This window comes from Pomacea canaliculata, linkage group LG7 (assembly GCF_003073045.1).
Source record: "Pomacea canaliculata isolate SZHN2017 linkage group LG7, ASM307304v1, whole genome shotgun sequence".
Lineage (NCBI taxonomy): Eukaryota > Metazoa > Mollusca > Gastropoda > Architaenioglossa > Ampullariidae > Pomacea > Pomacea canaliculata.
In genome coordinates this window covers 24,419,518-24,442,501 of record NC_037596.1, presented here as the reverse complement: position 1 = coordinate 24,442,501, position 22,984 = coordinate 24,419,518, and the positions used below count along the sequence as shown (strand labels likewise).

The window sequence follows — 22,984 nt, the reverse complement described above, 5'->3', positions numbered from 1 at the left end:
CACAGCGTGTTTTTTTTATATTTTTTTTTAAGGGAGGTAAGCAAGTTTACCAGGAATATCATCTCTAACCGTAGTTGCGTCCCTTGGAAATTCTGACGCAAACACAAAAACACGAGCGCACGTCCGCTGATGATAGATTTATTACTCTTCCATAAAATGTGTGAGCGTGTGAATGTTTGTCTAAATGTTAGTACTTTGCAGGATGGCTGGCTCACCCGGTTCGCATTGCTATTACCTGTTCTGTAGCAAGCTCGAACAGACGGAAAGAGACCATTGTGTCACTCGCTCCCAAGCTCGCTACACATGGGTATTTCTCAGGGTTCCCACTTCTCAGCGCAAAGCGGTCACCTGAGAGTCAGACAGTTAAAAGCTACAATTTTACCTCAACTGAAAATGATTCAGCGAAAAGAGTTATGATTAATTGCATGGGTTTTATTCTTTTCATTATCTCTGTTGTTCATAATAGCTACATAAAAGAACCAAAATATATTTTTTATATAGAATATACAAGCTTGAGTCTTGGAATTTAGCAGGACCCAGGCAAAATATATCTCTAAGGAAATTTAAACAATTTGATAAATGCCTTTAGTAATGATCAAGTGCGTCCAAGTGTGTGTATGCGAGCCCACTAGGGTGTTTCTTTGTTTGTGTGCCTATTACCTTATTATTTGCACATTGCTAAATCTATTATCTAAAGCTGGCAAGTATTTTCACTCATCTGACCCAGCCATGAAAGGAATTGTTTGAAAGCGGCAGTCCTTTTATACAAAAATATACAAAGGGTATCTAGTCCACATAGTTTTGTAATAGTTAAAGAACGACAACCTTTGTTTCCTCTTATGCTTATCAAACGGAGTTCCTCCCCTTTGAAGACAGTAAAAAATGTCTATGTGCAGTGACCACGTGATAAAAATACTTCTGCTGGTATTTATATGTGCAGAAATATATTTCATTTGTATATGCCTGCTCTCTTATACCCTTGGAAATTACAAAACCTGTGAAGGCAGGAGCAATAAAGGAGCAATAAGCAGTTTTTAATTAACCCTGACCTTGCAACATATAGGCGGACAAATTTACTCAAGTACACTTAGACAGGTGTTTGTATATAACAAAAATGAGTCATTATGTTCCAACCGTGTGTGTATGTGTGAGAGAGACAGAGGCGAAAAACAGTTCAAGGAACGAAATCTAAGAAGTAAGAAAGCCTGGAAGTATTTGTGTGTACATGAAGGGAAGAACATTCCGATGTGTCCAAAGACAAGTTCTGTGTGTTTTGGTGTTTGCTCAAACAGTGGGTGTGTGTTTGCTAGGAACAAGACATGGAGAGCATTGTATAATGCCATGTGACTCCAGACTCTTTCATCTCTTTCTTTCTCACTTTCTTTCCACACTGTTGGTGGGAGAACTTTGTGCTCAGCAGACTGTGTCCACTATCAAACACACTCATAAGCGTTCACTGTCGAAACACTTCCTTAATGAGCAGGAAACTGATTTAATGTAATACAAATTAGGCCTGTCAAGTACTTCCACTTAGAACAAGACTCGTCCTGGTTGAAACATTCGCCAAGCAATGACATGTTGCTAATGAAAAGGCAGCTGGGATAACAAGCACAAAAGTGCATTTCTATACATTATATACAGTCACAAAGCAGGCGTGATGTATTTGCTTACAACATGAATGGAAACTTCCGGCGGACCTTTAACCGATTCGGTTAGCAGAGACTGGTGTTGATGTAGTCGTTGTATCCTGTAAATGTTGGATCATGAAATAATTAGGATAATATTGATCGAGTTGCTCCGTAGTACATTACATGCTTTATTTTGTAAAATTAGTAGAATTCGTTATCTACTTTTTATCTTTCGCACACTCTAAATACTTTCTCTTTCACATTTCTTCGTTCTCTTTCTTCCTTTTTCATCTTTTTGTCTCTGTTTGGTTGAGGAAACTTCAAAATAAATATTAACAAGATTGGGGAGCAATACTGTTTCTGTTCCCTAGAGAAAGGTTGTGGAACAAGTGATAAATGCAATTAACGGGTCTATATAAGCTTGAGTGAACCGAGTGAGAATGACAGAGCTGACAGTAAAAAGACAAAAGTTTTCTTAAGCGGTGTAGTCAATGTTGCCAGGTTCAAGTCCCATTTTGCTGGTAATTTTATCCTAATCGTTGATGAAAATAAACGTGGCCAGGAATAATACTGATGATTAAATCAGGTTTGAACATCATTAAATTAAAGATCAGACTTAGTATAACAGTAACAGTTCTCAATTATAATATTTTGTATGAAATGAGTCTTACTAAAGACAGTGTCCACAGCGGAGAAATCATACACAAATGTTTATGTTATTTGAAGATGGTGGTAGGTATCGGATTGGTCCTCTTGTCCGGTACGATCATCTTCAAAATGCAGTTCGTTGTACTCATCTTCGGAAGTGGTTGGTACAGAATATTCCTGTGTCAATAAGCAAATTGCCTTAAAAGATAAAACATCTTTTTTAAATGCTATGCATGCAAACATCGTTTTACAAAATATATACCAATATAAATCAGTATAAATAACTAGAAAATTAAGATTAAATTTCGTAACTATTACTGATAATAACAGCAATAATAAAATCTTAAAAGTTCGTCGCCTTACATGATTAAAAAAAATTGGATACAAAACGAAAGTGTGTCTTTAGGCCATTGAAAAAATATTTCAAAAAGCTTTATCGTAGAAAAAAATTAATGTCATCTCTCTTGACATCTTACGTTTGTGTCAGGTTCAGGTGATCCAGACAGTGTTGCCCAGGGAACTACATGATACACACCCAAACCAGAGTCAGTCGGCACCTCAGTGACATTCATATAAACTGTGCCTGAATTAAAGAACGATTTATTATGGATCACTTGTAGAATAATATGTTATCAGTCAGAGTATAGTGATGCACGTTTGCCTGTTTGTATGCATATATTTACTAACTCAGGTAGATATAAGTGTTTGTCTCATTTTTGTGATTTATTCAATACTGTACATAATCACTCGTTAACTGATAGCATCTGAAAGATTTTCTTTCTTTTTATCCAATACCTGTTTTTTATGTTAGCTGTCTTGATTGCCTTTTTCCCATCAATCAAATTATTTTTTACATACATCAAATTATTTATTATCTTATATAATTAATATATATATATGTATCATAACTAATCATCTCATAAAGGTCATTCAGAAACCTATGGACAAAACCAGCCTTTGTTACCATGCAAATCTTGGACTTTCGTCTGAGTGTTTAGAGCTGACTTAGGCTTTGTAGTTGGTGTCAATACTATTGTCTGCCTCTCAACTCCATTTATCTTTAGACTCGCTTGGTGGGCTCCATTATTCTCATTATCATCGGTGTTGTTGAACGACTTTTTATAGACCACTGCATAGTCATCCGTCACGTGACCTGAACTTGCTGTGTCGCCTGAAGGAGATACATGTCTTCTAATCGACGTCTGTGTCTGTATTTGTGTCATTATCTGTGTCTGTGGCTTCTTGATGACAGCTAATGGCGTCACAGGTCTCTGGTTAAAAAGTTTGCGAGCGCGAGAGAAAACTCTCAAGAAGCTCCATTCTCTGTCTAGGATCCCTGTTGTTAAACAAAACATCAAAGACCATTGCAATAATGTGTTCTAATTTATTTAACATTTGTTAGTGTCTGAAATAGATACTTTTAATATTTTGTTACCTAATTAAATGATGTATGACACAATCAGTTAGGTAATCGTATACAAAACTACATAAGAAATAATGAATTCTCATAAATCACGTTGTAATTGACATAATAAATTACATAATATTAAAATCAAACTATGTCAAGCACACAAAAATGCACATAAAAAATAAATCATAAAATACGTTTGTGGATTACTGTCTCTGGAGGGAAACATATTGGAACGGTTTAACTTTACTGTTAATAATAACCACAGGTAAACTAAATAACTGAGAAAGGTTTAAGTCTATTCTTCTTAAAATACCAAATAAAGACAATAGAAAAACATTCGCCTGACATTATTATGTCCATATAGAAGTATAAAATGAGGATGTAAAATATAACGAGAGGCAGACCCGACAAAAGCACTTTTTGTAGAAATAAAAAGGTAACAACAACGTGAAAGGAACAACCAAGAGGTAATATGCCGCTTTAAACGAAATGTTTTCTTACTTAGGATTTCACAAAATATTTTATTCTACAACACAATATGTTATATGTATATGTATATCGCTAGCGAATCTGTCAAAAGCTGTAGATTCATCAAAAGACAATAACCTAAGTTACAAGCTGTTACCTTTTCTTTTTTTGATGATGTACACAATCAAACCTGCAACAATAATGAGTGCTAGTACAGCTGCAATAACTCCACCAATTACCCCCGCATTAGTCCGAGGTGTATTTGCTTGCTTGTTCCCTAAAACCAGAAAAAAATGATTAATTAAGTGTGTTTTTCAAAACAAAAAAGAACTTTATGGCGAGAAGAACGAAAAATATAAGCAATTAATTGCAAGATAATTTCAAAATAACGATCTAATACATTTTGTACATCTTTAATTCATTTAAAATAATGAAACAAATCATTACAATTTTAATAAGACTCTTTACAAATCCTAAAACATTACATTCAACCATAATAAGGTGTAAACACGGAATTTGAATATTTCTGAAAGAAAACTTTTCCCTTTTCGGTTTTTAAGAATAAAATTGTTAGAAATTGATATTTAACGAAATATGAAAGGAGGTAGACGTTTTAAACAAACGATTGGGAGAAATATATGTTTTTAGCTGTGCATACTATCGCCAGACTTTCAAACTTCTGCTTGAAGTTGAAGGAACATATACTAAAGTCTCTTTAGTCAGTCCCATCATAACACGTGACATTCCATTGAAAAACTGTTGATGGACAAACATCAGTCACTGTGCAGGCGAATGAGCGCGATTTACACTTCGACTGGTATTTTTGAAAATTTATATCTACTAACCTACATTAGAGACAAGAATATATGATACACAGTTTTCAAGAACATTTACATTTACATTTCAGAAAATCTGAAATAATTCACTTACAGGCAACAGTAAGTCTGTAGGACATGTTTTCTTTAATGGAGCCGTCTGGACCCCATTTTAGTTGACATGTGAATTGTTCTTGATCCTGCTGCCGGCTTATATTTGTGAGTAAAAGTTTTACATCATTCCTTCCTTCCCACACCAGTAGTGCTGGTGGAGTTACATCTCTTGAAGCAGAGCATGAACAGTTTATACTTGATTCTTCGAATACATACTCTGGACAACTGTGGGTAAGTTTTACCTGATATGGCTCACCTTAAAATGGAAAAAAACCGCATAGACATTAAGTCTGAAGATATCAGGGTTCTGCTTAATATTTAGTCCTGAGAAAAAGCTAATTCTGTTTCTAGTAGGCACGAACGAGCTATTTACTGACATAAATAGTATGTTTTATTAATAAAAGAGCTAAAGGTATATTTTTGACATGCGATTAAAGCTAATAAATTTTTGTACGAGAGGGAATAGGTTTTCCTTAATGTTCTCACCTATATTTATTGTTTGCTGAAAATGAACATCGCCTGGCAACACTCTCATATTGTATGTATACAACCCACGGATGAGAGGCGTTGGCTTAGCGAAAGAACAAACCCCAGTAGTATACTCTCTCGAGTTCCATCCTTTGTAGGGAACTGGTTGAGTTTGGAAATCTCCAAATTCCTGAAACATATTTGATGATAGTGGGAAAGTTCCAACTGCTCGACTGATGAGAAACGTGTACTTATGTTGAACCATAAAAAGGGTCAATAATATAAGAACACTACACAGAAAATAAGAGTAAATACCGAAGGCAAAAGAACACTACACACCGCGAAAAGAAGAGAATATCTATAGAAAAGATTGTCATTGTTTAATTTTATATTCATGGAGGAAAAAGCGGGTGTGTGTAAAAATCAAATATAAACAAACAACAGCCACATGTTATTTAAAAGAATGAGAGAAAGAGAAGAAAAAAAGACGTGTGGCAAAGAACACGGTAAACGAAGATGAAAAGTAATCATTGTTCAAGCATGAAAATTTTTGCCTCATTGTTGTTCCCACTCTCCCTCCATTTGCAATAATAGTTGTTGTCTGAAGAATACATCTTTGTCAATGTGCAGCTTCCGGTCACCATCCAGTTTGAAATACGTACACTGCAGTCTCTATACACCGGGGTAGCTGAAACATTATGTAAATGACATGCTAACACTAGAAATAAAGCATTTATTTAGGTTGAAAAATCTTTCAGTCGCCAACACGATTTTGCACTTTGTTTTTCACTATTTATTGGTTTGTCACTTCTATTGGTGACATCTCAAACGCAGCTGGTATTTGCCAATGTAGGTACCTTGCAAGTTTTTATGTATATATGCTTGCCATTTTTAATTATATATATCATCTTTTACAGATAAAAAATAAAAATGAATATCATCCAGAAAGATGTATAATTGTCAGTCTTTTCCAAAGGTTTAATTATAGCAATCATCAAATTTAATGAGAATGATGGGATTCGATAAGATTTCATTGAATTTTTTATATTTACATCTAGAATGCACACACATATACACACATTCACGGACACACAGACACACAAAATATCGTATTACAGAGCTTTACTTTTTCAGGTAATTTTAAGAGATGAATATAATCACTAAACACGACAGATATTGACAGATAGATAAGAACTAGCAGATTGGAACATGAGATTATTATAATATGAAAGCACTTTACCAATTATTCTTAATTTGCACATTGTAGATTCCAATGAACTGATGCAGTATAACAATCGAGCTGAATCCCTCTTGATGTCTTTTATGATAAGACTGGAAGTGTAGTAACTGGAACCGTGGTACTGTAATTGATACTTTTCGCCTACAGAAAACTGATCATTCCAAGGAGTACAAGACCTTTGTTGGCAAGACCCGCGATAAAGGAGTTTTCCTTTATCACCATAAACCGTCCACTCTGGTCCCCAGCTGGTGTATGAGTCGCACGTGAATGAATAAGTCCTGTCTTCAACAACATCTACACGACCCTCTTCGCAACCACCGATAGTGAACTCTGAAAAACAAAAACAATTTTTTTTTTATATAAATATAGCCTTGCATCTCACATCAAATTTACAAACCTTAGACAGGAAAGTGAAGGCAGAAAATATTCTAAGGTATTGTTACAATATCGTATGAAACCTCTTGCAGAGCCTTAATCATGAAAAGATGCTACACCACTGCATTAAAAGATTTTTGGCAATATTTAACTGATTTGGTGCTTTTGTGTACATGCAGTAGCCATCTATTTCCCAGTTGCCATCTATTTTCTGCTGAAGATGATCAATTTTTCGACATTTTATTTTTTTACTAAAAATAAGGCGTTGGGTTTTGAAGGATGACAAACAGTTAATCGTCTCGAAAATATTTAACCGCTGGCTTGTGAACTTATTTTGATTGTTCAGATATACATTTTCTAGGCAAACCCAATGAGCACCAAAATATCAAACAAAGACTGTTATACTTATCATGTATGTTTTATGACTGGACAGGTGTTGTGGAAAGGAACATTCGCAGCCTGGATATCAGTTTTTTTCAAATGAATTGGAACAGCTTTTAGCTTCATATTTGTAAGATAATATCATAATCTATAGACAACAATTTACCATGATGTGTGGCGGGACTCGTTTTACATCTATTTGTGTCTTTATTTCCTCTGAATAACTCCATGAATTTCCAATATGACAAAAAGTTAAGGTCATTATGTCTTTACTATTATTAAATTTTCAAGTAGTATCTGAATGAAACTTTAAAAGAAACAATTTACTCCTGATGAAGATGGAAAAACACAATTATTTAAATAGTGCGCTCATGAGCAAACGCCTATCGTTGCTTTCTATAACACATATGACCTCTCCTGACAGGCATTCTCTGACACACGAATTCTCTTTCCTTCTCTCTCTCACACACACACACAGATAGGCACGAGTCATTCCCCAGTAGAGTATTAAGGGAGAGAGACGGGGGGAGAGAAGTAGGGTCAGGCAGGGCATTTTAATTGTAACAAGGAAGTTAAATACACCATCCCTGTAGGCCCATGATATTAATTTTACTTACTTGTCAGCTATCTGGTTAACAAAGTATTGCCTTAGGTATCTCCAACAACTAGTAAACTACTTCAGTAGCGGTGTAATAAATCATCATAAGGACTGTTACTGGCACTGTTATGGAAGTCATCTGTCGGATACAGACTACCTCACTTTTGCAAGGTGTACTAAGGTTGTCTAGGAAGCTAACAGTCTTGCTGAAGTTCTTACTCTAAGCCAATCATACAGCACCTACAATGATATTTCTAACAAATTAGGTTAAAAGGTGTAAACTAAATGTGCAAGTCAATCTAACCTCTTTTCTTTTTTCAAGAGATGAATTAAAACAGATTTGGCTGTCTACTTGTATAGTCGCCTGTGCATTTGCATTAGAATATTGCATATTATCTGCCATCAATGCTAGCAACTTGCAAGGGCGGATAGGAAGATCAAGATGGAGAATAGCAGGGTTATGGAGATTATTGTCGACTCCAGCAAAGCAAAGATCAGGCTGAACAGGAAATATCTAGATGAGGCACAGTCTAAGTACTAAGTACCGGAAGCATCAAACTCATCAATCCTTTCTCGACAATCGAACACAGAGAGTCGATACTAGCAACCAAATGTCTGATCTTCTTGGAGTTAAATGTGTTGTTTCTTAAGATTCAATAGTAGGGACTCTTCTTTTCTCCATCTACACAATTGATTTTCCTTTCCAGATATTCCAATCATGTGAATGTTTGCAGACGACACCATAATAACCGCACACCACCAACAGATTGAGACACTTGCTTCCCTCCTACATCTGAGCGCCTAAGACATTCAGAGATGGACAGAAACAAACCACGTCTCCCTCAACCCCCAGAAAACTGATGCCATGTTTCTAACAACCAGACAGAATAGACAAGACCTAGCCATCCATTTCCGAGTATCCATATCGGCACATGGTGATAAGGAAGGTTTGCTTACCGCTGCACTATCAATACATATTTTTAAGACACACTTTCTGCCAAAGCTTTGCTAGAAATACAACATATAACTTCATAGGAATACGATTGATATCACGATTAGTAACAACAATATCATCAATCAACTTCAAGAATGCTAAACATAGCAACTCAATACCTGAACAGCCCTCTTTGGCGAGTAAGGAAACAGCAAAAAACGTCCACAGTATCCAGAGATCCATGGAATATTTTATCTGTAGACACGAGTAGACTTGTTGATTTGGTGCAGCTGGCATGTGCGCGAGTACAGATACGAACTGCCTTCAAATGTGTTCATGAGTTATTATAATCCACTGCACAGGAGACATTTCATCCCGGGAACTAAACCTCTCTCGTCATCAGTTTCTCACAAAGTGAATGAGTGAGTGAGTGGTGCAGCAACATTTGACATCCTTGTTTTGTTAAAACTAACGCCGACAGCGATGTTGTGGAGACAGTGGGTTTACAATGTTCATGCGCTGTTCACGCAGTTTACGATAATGTCATTGTAATAACACCAGGTCAAAACAATATTTTAGTTTTTATTGTGTGTAAACAGATTTTTTTTCCTGTACAAGCTCTGGAGATCAACACGAATTTTTTTAAAAATTATTCTGCTCTTGTATCTGGCCGTGCCATTACTTCCCCTTTTCTTTTTCTGTTATTAATTATTATCGATGTATCTTCTTGTAACGTTGAGTCACCTTGGTGCAAAAGGTTACAACACTTGCCTGATGGGAGGTGAAGTCATAGTTATCTACTTTCACAAACTGATGTACAGGTCTCAGCCTTCACAAAGTGGCTCGCGGCTCCTGCTCAAGGGAGGTAAGCACTTTTTAATGTCGTTTTGTTTCCTTAGTTTCCTCCCCTTGGAAATACTTCAGCTAATGTACCTTCTACTGCAAAAGCCATAAATTCCCCAATGTGGTAACTGTCAATTGTTGCAAAGTACTATTTGTCCTTGAATGAACAAATACTTGAACTGTTTTTAATCGAGAGAAGATGTATTTTAACAAAGAGCTGCAAAATTTCTATAGAAAATTTCACAGTAACATACAATTCTATAATGATAAAACATTTTCTAGCATTCTGTGCTGGCACTCCTACAATATTTTTTAGGCACACTTCGTGGCACACCCACATTGGTCTGGCGTACACAGACACACAAACAGATAAAAGAAAGAGTAATACTTATATATACTTGCAATGAAAAGAATTTATTCAAGACATTGAAAATACATTTTCCTTACAAAATGTTTGCAGGTAAGCTATCAATCAACAATTTGCTTTTAAAAATAGGTTTTCTTGTCTAGCACCATCTTTGTACTTTGAATGCATGTGACGCTTATGATAAATGAACAAAGAGACAACATTGTTAATTAGCTATGTGTTGGGAGTGTACATAAGGTCAATGTGGCCAAAAGAAACACAAATCCTCGGTGACTGTGGCCAGCAAATATATAAACACCGATTGCTTAAGCACCAAACTCGAATTTCGTTTTTAAAAGACACAGAAGAATGTACTTTGTTTTTGCTGTGCAAACTTCATTAGAGGGATGTTCCTTTCCTTCTGAATAACCACACATGCACCAGAGCTTATCCTATCTACTTTACTGAGAAACCTCGTTTTGAGATCTTCAAAAGTTGAATACTTGCTTAAGGGGTAGTGAACCGTCCAAACTATAATTATTTGCAGAATATATATTTGTTTTGTTTACAACTTTCATCGGTAGGTAAGAAAATCTACCTAACTAAAGATTACTCATTCATGTCTAGGCTTGTAAGTAAGCAGTTTAACCCAAGGCAGATTAGAATAATAGAAGACTTTTTCTTTCAAAACGAGAAAAATGAAAAAGAAACAGTAAAATCAACTCAAACTTTTTAAAAGCTCAGTGTATATATGCACCTACTTACTGGAATGTTTAACGAATTAAGCTATTTACTCAGATGAGTTGCAAAACTACAATTTTTCCAACCTACTAGTTAACGATCTAGACCTGAGTATAACTTTTTATGATCACTTTTTGACATGATGTCTCTGACATTTCGGGTCACTTTACTCTTAAATATATATATATAACTTGCAAACAGAAAGAATTGTATAAAGGTTAGTATTGAGGTTAGGCTGTTTTTCTGAACACATACTTCATTAGTAGGGTGATATAACATGGTGATGAAAAATATTAATACTGACAAAGATTATTGTGGATAAAAGCATATGTCCATAAAGAAAATCTTTTAGATGGCGTTGTTTTCTTATATTTTTTGGTCTTTTTTGAGATTACAAACCGGAGAATGAGAAAGAAGAAAAAAATATAAAATTAGTCTTTCTCATGACACTATAATAAAATGAACAGTCAAATAGTATACTTTAATTATATATCAATATTATATAAATATTTATTAGTTTAAAATTATACTTTTATTCGTCAATGAAACATCTACTTTAATGGAAGCCCATGTGAGCAAATATACATTTAGTAGTGTATCTACTAGTACACACACCTTAATGTACAATAAAATAAAGAAAGCAGAATGCAAAGTTCTTAAAGTATTGGCGTTCGAACCCGCAGACGGGGGCAGTTCGATTTTCCCGAACAAAGAGGAAAAGTCTTTTTCTGAGGTCCTAAAAATCGACACTCTGGCCAGAGAATTTAGTTCTATGAAGCGGATCAGTCCGTTTACACTTATTATAATACTTTTGTTTCACTTCTAGCTTCTGATAACATTCTAATAACTGTTCTCACAGGACACCACAATGATAAGAGTATTCTTTTAAAGCAAAAATAGTTTTTTTACGGTTTAAGTATTTGGTAATAATTATCCATAGCGACGATGTAGTCATTACACTTTGGTTTTAGTGAACAAAGATAAAAGTTCAGTCCTAAATCGCAAAGACCGACTGTAGTATATAAATATATTGACAGCACTGTCCACAAATGTAGAGTATGATGTGATTATCATGCTTGACCAAAACAGATAACAGTCGAGGTCAGTATACCCAGGGATAAACAAAAGAAGTAAAATGTGTACAACTACTGGTAAATGGAAAACAATAAAAACACAGGAGACCATTACGAGCATCTTGGTCAAAGCCGTCTGTTTGTCATTAACGGTTACACACAAAGCACTGTTCTTACCTCTCCATCTTGCTGTTTCTCGAAGCTTCACCACTGTGATTGTTGTTGTTAACAACACTAAACCAAATAGTATTAAAGGCAATGATATAAACGTAACCCAGTACAATATAATATAAAATACACCTTTGTATTGCAGCCATATTTCTGTTTCTACCATCTTCCAGCGAAAAATTCCATTCATCTCGATTTTTTTCGCTTGGTATTTTAAACTCAGGGGTATAAATAATAGCTGATTAAAGATTAGTATCAGAAATAAATATAGGGTCATTGTACGGGTCTTTATTCTGATAGTTGCAGTCATCGGGAATATTACACACAAACACCGCTCCACTGATACCACAGTGTTGTAACAAAGTGAAGTGGATTTCAATGCACACATGGTACCAAACAGAAACTGTAAATATTTCTGATAATGTTCAGTAATACTCAGCATACGCAGACATCCTATTGGAAAAGTAAGCGCGTGGAGAGTGAAGTCCACGGATGAGAGGAAGAAGAGGCAGAGGTTCATGCGGCTGCTCAGACCCTGACGAAAAAATACCAGACAGTTCATCAGGTTTCCAGGAATGCCTAGTGTGGTAATAAAAACTGTGAGAAAACCGCCTGCAATAACACTGATATTTTGGTATATATCTTCGGTTATATCACACTTTTTTGCTCCTCGAAGGGTTGATACTTGTGTTAAGAGTTCTCTTGTAGTAGACGCATTCATGATCCCACTTCACCTGTTCACAGGTCGGTTTTCTAGTTATCTACAAGTAAAATCATTTTCCCGAGTTTCTATATGCCAAGTTTACACTTAGAATAACATTCTGTCATGTTTAGTAACTCGTACTTCTTTGATGCTGTAATATAAGTTCTTAAATAATTATGGAATTGTCACCTGCATTTTATCAAGAAATTTTATAATTTTTGGGCGTGTGAGAAATGAAACCTTTATTGATATTATTTTATGGCTGGAGAGTTTGCAGAACACCAGGGTTGGGCTTAATGTTAAATATTTAACATCTTTAATTACAATAAGAAATAACGAGATATTTACTCTAGAGTAGTTCAGGAGTAAATTTCAACCTGACATTAATTAATGGCACTGAATGTTGACATTCATTTACTGCATCATGTAAGTGCGCTTTTCTCTATGTGTACTTAACACAAACACACACACACACATACACGTGCACACACACACCAGATGGAATTGTCGCAGTGGATGACAATTTGTTCTGAACAGATTACAAGTCGAAGTATTTTACCTGTGGAAGCACATTGTTTGCAAAAGTTTTTAGTATTGACATTTTTGCTTTGTAGTTTGAATGTTTGCCTGTGTGTGTGTATGTGTGTGTAAGTGTGCGTGCATTGCTATATAACGCATGGGAACTATTTAATTATTTACATGTTTAGAATGTATTTTTATTCTTTTATTCATTTATTTATCTCATTAGTGCTAGTAGTTATGATGGTTTGCGACTACTTGTCGCTGGTAAAAGAAACTATTAGATGTAGCTGATAACAATTTTAATCACTAAAGTCTGTCTACAGCTGCAGTAATCAGGTTAGTATGGCATCGCAAACCTGTTTTATATCAGACAGTAGTTTTTCTTTGCCAGTCCGTCATTTATTTCCAAAGCCCTTATGAACAATAGTTTTATGAAGATTCCCGTTCTTAAAATTCACTGATTACATTTTAAACTTTCTATTAAGAAGAAAGCAAGCTTGTTATTATGTGTAACTGCCCAGGAATATTTTAAAGAAGTTTTCATCAAGGGTCTGACTTGTCACTGAATGAGGTTTGCTTAGTTGTCTCTTTATTAATTCAATATAATTTTTATTTACAGTCTTGGTACAACAATGTGCTTAAGGTTCACTGGTGGTTTAATCTCTCTATAATAATATGGACATCCCACAATAAAAGACACTTTTTAACTTAACCCATAAAATGTTTATGAGTAAAAGTAACAGATTTTTTAAATTAAACGTTTCTAATAAAACTGAAAAAAGCCTGTGACAACGTATTAGTCTGCAAGAGTATACAATTAGATAAAAAAAACTTATTGGATTTAAGTAGAATTTCATTAGCACAAAGCAAACGGGTGTGTCCTTCTATTGGTAATTTAATGTTTTCTTACATGAGAGACTTTTCTTTGGTTTGCATAGTATTGTCGGCAGCTCCAAGAAACACCTTAAAAATGATCGAAATGTGTGTAAAACAAGAAATGAGTGAGTTCTGTCATGCATAAGCAGCCAGCGATATTTTTGCAGATAACTTCTTTTGCATACACTTGCTATCACACACACTGAGACATGTTCACACGCGCGCATGCCCACACACGCACACGAACGCATGCATTCACTCCCACTTAAACACAAAAATGCAATCTCACGAGAGTAAGAAATGGAATGAAACATCTGATATCTATTTGCAGATGATTATTTGTCCTGAAGCTAGTCATTTGCGCAAACAACACACTTTCTATGGCGTTTCTGTGTTTATAGAATGTGCGTTGTATTTCTTTTTTTCTATATTATCTGCCAGCTCAGTAGACAGTGTGTTTGGCATTTAAATAGCGTGCAAGTCTTTATAGTCGTAAGTATTGTTCACACCTACATGGATACTCTAAGGCAGGGGTCTCAAACTCAATTTACCCGGGGGCCACTGGAGGCAGAGTCTGGATGAGGCTGGGCCGCATCAGGTTTTCCACAAGAAAAGCTTTTACAAAAACATTCCAATGTCATCAAATGTCTTATTTTTTCATCTTATTAAAAAATAAAAATAAATTAACAAATTTATAAGAAAAAAATAAATCAATCAGTAATAAATAAATAAATTGAAAATGAAAATATAATAATAATACAGCAGATATAGAAGACTGAAGAAAATATAGTTGCTGACCAGAGAAATGTAATTATTATTATTCAGATTCAAATGTCTGTATTAGGATTTCTTTAACATTTAACTTTCTGAAAATGAATGGAACATTGAACATAAACTGTTTTGAACATGGCTTCTTCTGCCTACTTCTTGCTGCTAGAGGTCTGGCAGCGCTTACTCTCGCATAGCCGAGCCACATTTGGCTTAAGGGAGGAAGCAGTTGAGACCCTCAGTACGGCTTGAAGATGCTCATCAGTAAGTCTGGATCTGTACTTGGACTTATTGAAGTTCAAGGTAGAGAAGAGCTTTTCGCACAAGTATGTGCTCCCAAAGAGACACATGGTCCGCTTGAACATTCGGGAAAGCTCAGGGAAGCTAGGGGGCAATTCTCTCAAAAATTGCCCGAGCTTGTCTGCTTTTCCACTCACCTCCCTGAACTTGGCTTTGAGTTCAGAGTTGCACTGCAGGTCAATGAGCTCCATTTGAAGCACAGGAGGAGCATCTTGCACATCAAAGGAGAAGGGGTCCGCAAAAATTTGAAATGTGGTTCTGTGCGTCTTGAAGTCTGCAAATCTGTGATCGAATTCCTCCTGTAGCTTCAAAATGACATCCACATACTCTTCACCACTGAACGGTGTGCCTGCATCCATGAGTGACTTGCATGTTGGGAAATGGCAAAGGTTTGTCTGAGAAAGCTGGGCTTTCCATAACAAAAGTTTTGTAGAGAATGCTCTCACGTTGTCATAGGCAGCACTGACAAGTTGCCCCTGACCTTGTAGCTTCTTGTTCAGTACGTTAAGCTCATGTGTCATATCAACCAAAAAAGCTAAGTCCATGAGCCATTTTGGATCACTTAGCCCAGGAACAGCAACCCCATCTTCCTCCATGAAGGCTTTCACTTCGGCTCTCAACTCAAAAAATCTCTTCAATATGTTTCCCCTGCTGAGCCAACGTACCTCGGTGAAGTAGAGCACATCCCCATATTCTGACTCCATTTCCTCTAAAAAAGCACGAAACCTTCTGTGCTTTAAGCCCCTGGATCTGATTTGGTTGATACATTTCACAACGAAAGACATCACATTGTCAAACTTCAGGCATTTGCTGCAAAGGGCCTGCTGATGAATAATGCAGTGCAGAGCAATGGCCTCCTCCACACCTTCCTCTTCCAGTTTTTTTTTTTGAACAAGTGCCACGAGTCCATTTTTCCTCCCTGTCATTGATGGCGCTCCATCAGTTGTTATTCCAACAAACCTCCTCCAAGGCAAACCGGCATTCTCAATGGCATCACACAGCTGGTGAAATATCTCCTGAGCGGTGGTCTGGCCATGCATTGGAATCACTAAGAGCAACTCCTCTATGACTTCAAAAGTGTCATCAACACCGCGGACAAAGACTGCGAGTTGGGCAGTGTCGGTGATGTCTGTGGTCTCATCAAGAGCGACTGAGTATACACTGAAACATTTTGCTTTCTCACACAGTTGATCATAAATGTCACTTGACAGGTCAGAAATGCGCTCTGCTACGGTGTTGGCAGCAAGGCTGATGTTGCTAAACTGACCTTTCTTTTCTGGACAGACAATACTTGCAGCCTGTAATATGCACATTTTTAAAAATTCACCTTCTTTGAATGGCTTTCCTGCTTTAGCAATCATCTCACTAACCACGTAGCTAGCTTCGACTGCTGCGTCATTCTCTTTGGTTGCTTTCTTAAAGAAATTTTGATGCCTCAGTAAATATGTTTTAAGATTAGCAACCCGGTTGACTCTCTCATCTCCCTGGTATTTTGCATACTCCTCAGCATGTCTAGTTGTGTAATGACATTTCAAATTGTATTCTTTGTGCACTGCAACTTTCTCTGTGCAAATAAGACACGTTGGGCTGCCTCTGTGCTCAACAAAGAAATATTGCTCTTCCCACTTTTCCTGAAATTGTCTGTGCTCATCACCAACCTTTCTCTTAACTGCAGGCTTTGAAAAAGACATGTTTGGGGCTGTGTGTAAAGGTCTTTGCGGGCTCACTGTTGTGCAATGGCAAACTTAAACTGACTTTCGTTCCGCACACCTCATTGAACTACCAACACAAACGGCCTATCTTCACCACATACAACTTTACGTTTCCTCGAGACAGACCTCCTTTCGCCAGCGCGCAGTTTGAAAAGTGAGGATTTTTCTCACACAGAAGCCAAGATGTTTCTCCCTCCGCGTGGCATGTCTCCAGTCCTCCCTTTGAAGTTGACCGATTCAGGGAAACTGGAAACACCCAACTTTTCCCACGGCCGTCCGCTTGAAGTCGGCGGTCCACGTACTGGTCAAGATTTATGGCCACCCGCCCGGACCATCCAGAGGACAGTTGACAGAAACTAGAAGTTGCAGACTAAGGAGCGAGAGAGGAGAAGATATGCAGTCAAATCTCCCTACTATGCCACCCCGCTACTATGCCACTCTCGGTATTATGCCACTTTTGCTCGGTCCCGACTATAAATTCAATGTAAAAAAAATTTACTATGCCACCCCTACTCTCGCTACTATGCCACTTTTGTGTGATTGTTAAAAGACACAAGTTGTGAAATTCCGTGCAGTGCTCGATTATTATACTGTATGGTAGTGTGGGACATCGCAGTTAGGTGGATGGAACATAGCACGCACACATGCTCGGTCCCGGTAGGTGGCATAGTAAAGAGATTTGACTGTAACAGTATCAAACTCGGGCCGCACTAACATGAAACTTTGATATTGAGGTGGGGGCCGCAAACTTTTGTTTCGCGGGCCGCAGTTGGCCCGCGGGCCGCGAGTTTGAGACCCCTGCTCTAAGGTATGTTGATCAATTTCTGCTTCGTCCTTACCTTTTCATCAGATTTTACACATAACTGTTCTTTTGACCAAGCTGTAGATATTATTCATCATGTTCACTTAGTTCCCTGGCGTGGGATTGTATCTGTAATATTCCCTATGTCTGTATGTAAACAGTTAATATTATATTGATGCATGTTTTATGGATACTCATAAGCGTGCTTAATACTCATGCCTTCACCCTGACATTTGCTCATTCTCTCTTTTCTACCTAAAGATAAAGTACACGTGCCCTGTATATTTTAATTGCAGAATCGTAGACTGAGATGCCGTCCGTAGGTACTCGACGAAATTACTACTAATATGTATATGTACTCCAATGCAACATAACCGTTAATGACAACATCCATCTACACAGAAAATAACTCCTGTCTTTCTCCAATTTACAAGGAGTATTTTGTGAGACTGTTTTGTACAAAAGCTTACAACCGTTTTGCCTAAGAATAGGGCTGTACATTTAGCTGAAATAAAGAGAAAAAAACATACGTTATAATCAACAACTACATTTTTCCTTTCCCTTAAATATATTTTATAAACGAATCAATGTGACCCATCTGCTTGTTATGGTGAAAATTTTAAAAAATCAAAAGAACATCATGTAAGTCTCTGCACAAGAACTTCAGCAATGGGAAGGCGGGTAACTGGAAAAAACATAGATTTATTAAAAAAAACTTACTTCCTTTAGGAACGCAAAACTAATTATTGAATATTCGTTGAAACTCTGTTAAAAGTTTTTTTTTCAAATATTACGTGCACGATATGCAGACGATATATCCATTTGTTTACCCGAGATCTCTGCTTACTTTTATGTTTCATCAAGAAATATCTAGGCTGCATCCCTGATTTACAACTGATTTTTTTCCGGGTTAATTCCTTTCAGTAAAAGATTAAATTTAATTTCATTATGTATATAATTGCTATTTTTTAAAACACTAGATTTACTTAATGTCTGATTTTTCTCATTAGAAACCATTTTTTGTTTCTTAATCACTACCTCTTTCGCTTGTGCGTGTGTAAATGTGTGCATCTGTCTCTGTTTCTTTGTGTGTAAATGTGTGTTGATAGTATTTATTGCGAAAATATTAACGATCAACACTTGAAAAAATATTTTTTGCTGATTAGTTTGTGTGCCGTATATTTATAATACATGTAAATATATATTTGACTAAGACAAGCATCATCTTGACAATATGTGATGTAGAAGTATGTCGTTAATTCTTTTTTTGATTATTTTTAGAGTAGCATCAGCGATTGGCACACCATTTTCCAGCATCAGTTGTTGGTAAGCAAAACTTCTATAGTTTTCTAGCAGAAGTAGTTATCATCACTCAGATATGGAGGTTAAGCTAGTCACTGATGAAAAAGTGTGAAGACTCGCCATTTTCTACAAAACAATCTTCAATCAGAATAATTAGTATGTAATGACTCCTAATCTTTCACACAATTCACAAAACAACTTAACAGCGCTTAACATAGACCAACACTAATCTACCAGCATCATCCTCTACTGTCTGCGACCATATGGCTACTGGTGATGAAGAGTTGTGCACTCTGTGAGAGAAGGTCTGAGCACCTACTCAGACATCAAAGTCACGACAGAGAAGTAAAACAAAACTATAGTCAATAGAATCAGAGGTTGAAAAGCAGATAAAGTGCACTGAAACATCACGCCATTATAAAACATAATAAATAAACAAACAAGAGTTTGTTATATTTTTGTCAAAGCTGTATTTATTTGGAGTTTCGTTTGCACATCATTGCAACAGATATTCAACATCCCGCGATGTCCTTCAGCTCTTTCTTTAAGTGGGTCTGTACCTGTCAACAATCACATCTGCATTTTTAATAATATTCATTCATATACCGTCATTGAGGTAAGACTTAGGTAATTCCCTACACTTTAGGTAGTAGGAGAGTGAAAGTGATTTTTTAAGGATTTTAGATAAACCTTTAGTTTTTAAAAATACGGATTTTATGCAGATTGTAGCAACCGTTGCAGATGATCTTGTACTGGCAGGAATTGTTAAAAGCTGCAGAATGGGTTTTTTTTTTACTTTGTAAATAACAGTGAAATATTATCTCTGTTATTCCCAGGAGGTAATCTTTCTTAATAAGATATAGTCTTTTACTATTTTATATAACTTGCTTATCTATTTACATTTTTCAGTCAGTATGTATGTCACTCACGTCTAGAGTATGGTGAGCTTACCTTCTGTTGGTGGCTTTTATACTCTCCAAGAGTTGCTTTCCTGTTGTCTGAAAAGATAAATACAAATTCGAGATGTTGAGGCAAGGTAACATGCACCTAAAAGTTTTTCTACCCCTTAGCAGTTGACATACGTCAACACATTTGAACCATTAATGAGCGTCAAAATAAGTTTTTTACCGCATGACTCTTAAATTATAATTTAGTATGTTTTACTTCTAGGCCAGACACAACTGATTTAGAAGGAGGATTTCTTACTGTCCACATTCATGAGGCTGAAATATGTGCATAAGGACGATGAATCGACCACATCATCGAGTGTGGAGTCCATTTGGTCCATAAAGTTAAATAAAATTTGAGCTTGAAGAGGAGGAAGATCTGCAGGATTTATAGCAGTGAACTCCTCAAGGCTGGCACTCCATCATCTGCAAAATGAATAAAATTTTTTAATCTCGTGTTAAATTGTTAAAGTTGACATGAACACTAAAAAGCAGTGAAACAAACATTAACGAACATGAAAGAGTCCAAAAGGTACCGTTTGTATCCATTGTCCTGAACACAGTGAACAGTTCACTCAGATGGATAGTGCCATCGAGGTTCAGATCGAATAATTTGAAATTCTTCATATCTGCATCGTTGCTAAAGCTGAAAGTATAAACAAATGAAGATCTGTCTTAATTTAATGATATTATGAAAGTTGACTAAGTGGACTAAGATAGCTGATTTTGCTGCGAAGTGACATTTTGTTTATTTGCCTGTTCGTGTTTTGTACACATGTGTGTTTATTTTATTTTGTAACTGGAGAACTAGTTTCTGCAATAATCTAAAATTTATGTGTGATTTTAAAACATTTAAAGGCTCCTGCTGTATTTATTTACTTTTACTCGATTATTTACACATTATAATATCTGATCCGACATGAGCAAATTTCGCTTTTTTTACACTTGGTATGAGAAAGTTGAATGTTCAGCTGTTTTACCCCATCTCAAACAGATGTTGGCTGAGCGCAGTCGCAAGAAATCCAATTAAGAAGAGGATTTTCATTTTGTTCCAATTAATCTGCAAAGTAAGTAGTAAGAAAGTAAACGTAAATGTGTGATGTGTTTTGCTATTTTTGTAAACCTTTTCTTTTAGATACAATTTCTGCACGGTTTTTTTTAACCAGCTAGTATGCGCAGAGGCGAGTTACCACTATTGAAACATCGACAGGCATTTTAAAAAAGATATTAATTAAATTACGATTAAAACAACTATGTAAGATACTATGTTTTAAAGATAATTTTAAAAACATTTACATGGTGTAAATTTTAACAAATATACGCTCTGTTTTCTTGTAGTAAAATCATATAAAAGACTTTAAGTGTATTGGACGGAGACAATAAGAAAAAATGTTTATAAAATATATACACCCACAAAAGTACAAAACAATCATATATTTGATTAGAATGTACATTTGAATTTATTACTGCTTTCTTTTCAATTTCGGTTGTTTGAGTACAAATCCAAGTCCAATTGACTAACCGGAAACAAATTTCAATATAGAGCTTGATAAACAAAAATTCGCCTTCTTACAAACATAACAAAAAACCTGATTGGTTGATTTTTTTTCGCCTGTAAAAAGAAGTAATCGAAAGAGATACGATTTTGCGGGTTCCAGTATTTTCTCTCTCTGGTATTCGTTTAATTACGCATAAATATAAAAGGCTCAAATTCTATTTTAAATTTATTTGACTGTGTTAAAGTTTAGGTAAGAAATGACATAAAACTTTATTACCTGTAGTTTTAGATACTAGTACAAATATTTACCTTTTATTTACTTTTTTAAATCTACTTACCACTCGAAGTGCAGAGACGTGAGCAGAACCAAGAATGCTTGAGCTCTTGTTGTGTCTTAGGGAGATTGCAGGACAGTTTATATAGTCTGTGTATGAGTAAACAAGACATATGTCAGGATTAATCCTGATAATTAATGTTTACTCACTTCTTATTTGATATTGACAGGTGACCGCATGCTCAACCTCAAATCGAAGTTGTGTGGAAATCATTGGCGAGAACACAAGCTGCGAGTGACAGCGTGGCAGTAATATTACACAAATAATACTTCCCTTTTTCTTTCCTTTTTTTTAAAAATTAAATCCTAACAAAGTAAGCTATTCTATTAAAAATAATAATTACCATCGTTGAAAATTGTAATGAGAGATTTTAACTATTTAGCATGAATGGTAACAACATTACACATACATATATCTATAAATATTTAATAATAACAGCAATCGAAACCGTGGATATGATGATACTGTAGCATCTGGTCAATCTTACTCAGATGACCCGTCAACCAAACCACAATCCTGTTTTTCTCTTACCCTTTGTAATCTCTTTACGATACATGTTTTGTTTGGCTACCCACAGTGTGTGAGGAGAGGTCCATTGTATTGTGATATTGTCACGGACAGACTGTTGATGATGATCTCAACACGAGTTCGATTCAAAGTTGCTGAAGCGGTCATCTGTCAGATGAAGTGAAGCCTGTGAAGATTTATTCTTTGTTCAAGTTTTATCCTGATTTATGGACCTGGTGATTCAGAAACAAGGGATAAAGTTTGTCCTGTTTGCAGTTTCTGACTTAGCACTGCTCAAACAATCCTGGTAAGTAAGATGGTGTGTACTCTGTAAGATGAAAAAATAGAATTAAATTGTTCTTTTTGGACATAAAAATGTACAATATATTTTTTGTTAATTTGTTTAGTGACACTTGTTAATGAAATAGTCACCACAGCTCAAAAATAAATTGATGTCAGAT

The 22,984-nt window shown here is 35.9% G+C and overlaps 1 protein-coding gene and 1 long non-coding RNA gene across 3 annotated transcripts; both read right to left on the bottom strand.

Annotated features, from left to right (window-relative positions):
- Positions 1 to 86: 86 nt before the first annotated feature.
- LOC112568578 lies at positions 87 to 9,509 on the bottom strand. 2 transcript variants are annotated; one of them, XR_003100121.1, is made up of 11 exons: positions 9,260 to 9,509; positions 6,793 to 7,122; positions 6,107 to 6,240; positions 5,571 to 5,742; positions 5,086 to 5,340; positions 4,313 to 4,432; positions 3,241 to 3,612; positions 2,753 to 2,859; positions 2,300 to 2,453; positions 1,672 to 1,747; positions 87 to 348 (listed from the first exon to the last, which is right to left on the bottom strand). XR_003100121.1 is itself a non-coding variant. In XM_025245911.1 (10 exons), the coding sequence occupies exons 1-9, from the start codon at positions 9,375 to 9,377 to the stop codon at positions 2,340 to 2,342; spliced, it is 1,722 nt and encodes a 573-aa protein (XP_025101696.1). In that variant the 5' UTR covers positions 9,378 to 9,509; the 3' UTR covers positions 1,473 to 1,747; positions 2,300 to 2,339. The 2 variants fall into 2 exon arrangements, 1 of the variants encoding a protein (XP_025101696.1); XM_025245911.1 differs by lacking the exon at positions 87 to 348 and having other exon boundaries at positions 1,473 to 1,747.
- Positions 9,510 to 19,682: 10,173 nt separating this feature from the next.
- LOC112569526 lies at positions 19,683 to 22,072 on the bottom strand. Its single transcript, XR_003100448.1, has 6 exons — positions 22,020 to 22,072; positions 21,164 to 21,243; positions 20,720 to 20,829; positions 20,443 to 20,609; positions 20,188 to 20,234; positions 19,683 to 19,796 (listed from the first exon to the last, which is right to left on the bottom strand). It is a non-coding gene; the product is annotated as an uncharacterized LOC112569526 (long non-coding RNA).
- Between the last annotated feature and the right edge of the window lie 912 nt (positions 22,073 to 22,984).